At 48.1% G+C, this 3,334-nt stretch overlaps 1 protein-coding gene across 1 annotated transcript in view; it reads left to right on the top strand.

Moving 5' to 3' along the window:
- Nucleotides 1–854: 854 nt before the first annotated feature.
- CRTAM (cytotoxic and regulatory T cell molecule) overlaps nt 855–3,334 on the top strand; it is a gene marked incomplete at its 5' end in the record, with an annotated part of 17,893 nt that continues 15,413 nt past the window's right edge. The window contains 2 exons of the mRNA XM_014543237.1: nt 855–1,020; nt 2,883–3,026. Coding sequence (XP_014398723.1) covers nt 855–1,020; nt 2,883–3,026 — 310 coding nt within the window. The remainder of the gene's footprint in view (nt 1,021–2,882; nt 3,027–3,334) is intronic.

The raw sequence follows: 3,334 nt of genomic DNA, 5'->3' as shown, positions 1-3,334 counted from the left end.
GTGAGGGAGGGAGGGAGGGAGGAAGGGAGGGAGGGAAGAAGAGAGGACTGGTTAGCTGAGGGCCTCAGACTGCGATGGGCCTCCCCATAGAACCGAGAGGAACAAACACCTGGAAGGACTAAGTCATAATTTGGGGGGAACTTTAAATAATAATGAACTTTTAAAAACAAGAAGCACCCAGCTGGAACAATGAATACCAATGCATTTATTTTACATTCTTCACACTCATTCTGACAAGACAACATCAAATGAACCAGATTTCAAAAGGTAAATCATAGTGGGGCATTTTTTTTTAAGCAAACACATCCTTTAAAAAAACACAAGTTTTTAAATTTTTTTTTAGAGAGAGAGAGAGAGAGAGAGAGAGAGAGAGAGACATGGATGTGAGCGTGCCTCCTGCGTGCTCCCCTGGGGCTGGGCTGAAACCCGGCATGTGCCCCAACCGGGAATCCAACCAGCAACCTTTGGGTCCACGGGACAATGCCCAACCAACCGAGTCACACCAGCCAGGGCTAGTGGGGCGTTTTTCACAATGTGATGTCTAAAATTCTGTAAAATTCTCCTGCCACCCGAACCGTCCACCAGCATAGTGTTCTTAATTTCCTACAAACAGAAATAAAGCAAATGCTTATTTCACAGATACCAGGATCAACATATTTTATTTCCTATTCTCATTTCAAGCTAAGGAGAGTCATCCAGCTGGTAACACTAGAATTTGTAAGTCAACTCAATCCAAGATGTGATATTTGTTCCTTTAAAGTGTGGAAATCAAGAGCTATTCCTGCGAATAATCCATCCACCAAGAATCTATATTCATCTGGTACTTTTCCTCATAACATGCTCTCCCCCTCTCCCCCCATACAGCTTTAAAAAATAATAAATACCAGCTTCTTCATCACTCCCCCAATGAGCTCTCCATCCGCGTGGCCAATGTGACTCCGCACGACGAAGGCATGTACACGTGTTTACATTACAGCCGCTCCGTGAGGACAACAAAGGCGGTGAAAGTGGTGGTGCTGGGTGAGTGCCTCACAGCAAGGGAGTGCCTCACAGCGGGGCGCCGGGAGGGAGGGGGCCGAGCAAGAACATTACATGTCTTTTCTAAACTTAACATTTTAGTTTTAAAAGGTTCCCTCCAGCTATGACCTGGGCACCTCTGCCATCTTTTGTTGGAAGGAAACAGAAAGGAACACTTTGAGTTGCAAGCCCTTAGATCAGTGGTTCTCAACCTGTGGGTCGCAACCCCTTTGGCGGTTGAACGGCCCTTTCACAGGGGTCGCCTAAGACCATCCTGCATATCAGATATTTACATTATGATTCATAACAGTAACAACATTACAGTTATGGAGTAGCAACGAAAATAATTTAATGGCTGGGTCACAACATGAGGAACTGTATTTAAAGGGCCAGAAGGTTGAGAACCACTGCCTTGGATTAAAATGTGAATTCATGAAAGTTGTCTTTGGACTCAACTAAGTTTTCTCTCTTGGGAACTAAAAAAGAGAATTAATATTTGATGACCTGTGACTAGGCTCCAGGGGATCAGAGGTGAACTGGGCACCACCTCTGCTCACAAGGCCCTCGCACACTCGTTCCGGAGGGCAAAGCGTGTGTAAAGAAAGTAGAGCATTATGACAGCAATGAAGTCAGATGTGACTGCACTGGAAAATCAGCTCACATCCTCTGCCCAAACCATTTCCTCTCTCTTGCAGGGGGTGGGGGTGGGGGTGTGGAGGGGGGACTGAGGAGGAGTGACAGCCTCCTGACCCAGCAGACCTGGCTCAGCTCTGGGTGTCACTTTTGGCAGGCTCACGTCCACTATCTTTACCTGCCGGCTTTCTCTGTGGGAGAACAGCTGAATCAACAACGTAATTCCCCATGTCATACCAATGAACTCACGGTTCTCTTACTGAGTTAGTATGTGCGGTGCCATCCGTAAAGTAATGGCATGGTGACAAAGTGTCAGGAAAGGGGTGGCTCCTGGGGCAGACCAATGTGCTCAGCCCAGGGCCTTCTGTCCCCCTCGCTGGCCACCGCACAGCACTCCGCTCAGGCTGTCTGTGTGTCCTCCTGGCAATCATAGCACCTGTGCACACCTCCGTCATTGCACTGTAACACGTGATCCTTTTTCCCCACGTGATCTTTTCATGAACAGTTTGGGGTGGAGTTTATCACTAAACTACTAGTTCGGCATCTAACACATCGAACCACACTTGGCGCTGGCTTCCCAACGCCTGGATGGCAGGTGGATGCGTAAATGAATGTGAAGAGCACAGGTCTGGACCAACGTGTGAAGTAAAATGGGAAGAGCGAGAGACTAACTACAAAGTATGTCCAAGGCAGGAGCAGGAAGAAAGAGATCCAGGAGCCCTTTGTAAGACACATGGTCTTTGATGTTGGAAGAGAGAAGTAACTTGTGGTGAAGTGAGTCATAGACTCAGGAAGTTTAGAGCTTAAACAGCCAACTTATAACCCAATTTCTTCATGTCACAGATCAGGAAATTGATAAACCAAAACATCGGACAACTAACCCAAGTTCTTACAACTAGTTGGTGACAAAGGTGGAGCTAGAATTCAGGACTCTATTCCTCACCTAGTGCTCAACCAGTCAACACAGTCTTATATCAAAGGTGAAGCATTGCTTTTGTAAGAGAGTCAGTTGGAGAATTCCCAGGGACTAATCACATGCTGGGCAGCAACCATCTGACTCTCGCCAAGTAGCTGCGCAGGCACAGCAAACTCTTAACTCTGTTCTGGGAGCGGTCAGGTGGAGATATGCCATGACTCAGCCCAGACCCACAGTGACCCCTGTGAGCAGGCTCCGGGCTTCCTGAGATATGCGGACCAGCTAACTCAGCACAGAAAACTCGTTTTTTTTCTAGCAACTCCTCTCAAGTCAACCCTGGAAGCCTCCATTATCAGAATGCAAAACAGGGAAGAGCAGGTGGTACTGACGTGCTCCACGGTGAGGAGCAGGCCCCCCCCACAGATAACCTGGCAGCTGGGGAACCACACGGAGCTCCCAGGTGAGTGCAGACCCTTGGCTCCCCTCCGGGTTTACCTCCTAAACGATTCTGTGAATGGTTTGGCGCCCCCTGGTGGCAGGAAGTGTCAGAAAACACCATTCAATAATTTTCTGTTCCTTATAACCAATCGCTGTTACGTTTTAATCTTGGAAGGCTAATCACAAATAACATTATAACACTAGAGGCCTGGTGCACAAAAATTTGTGCACTCGTGGGGGGAGGTCCCTCAGCCCGGCCTATGCCCTCTTGCAGTCTGGGACCCCTTGGAGGATGTTCACCTGCTGGCTTAGGCCTGCTCCCTGGGGGAT

This window comes from Myotis brandtii, unplaced genomic scaffold (genome assembly GCF_000412655.1).
Source record: "Myotis brandtii unplaced genomic scaffold, ASM41265v1 scaffold1089, whole genome shotgun sequence".
Taxonomy (NCBI): domain Eukaryota; kingdom Metazoa; phylum Chordata; class Mammalia; order Chiroptera; family Vespertilionidae; genus Myotis; species Myotis brandtii.
The sequence above is the reverse complement of the archived record's forward strand: the minus strand, read 5'-3'. Positions and strand labels throughout refer to the sequence as shown.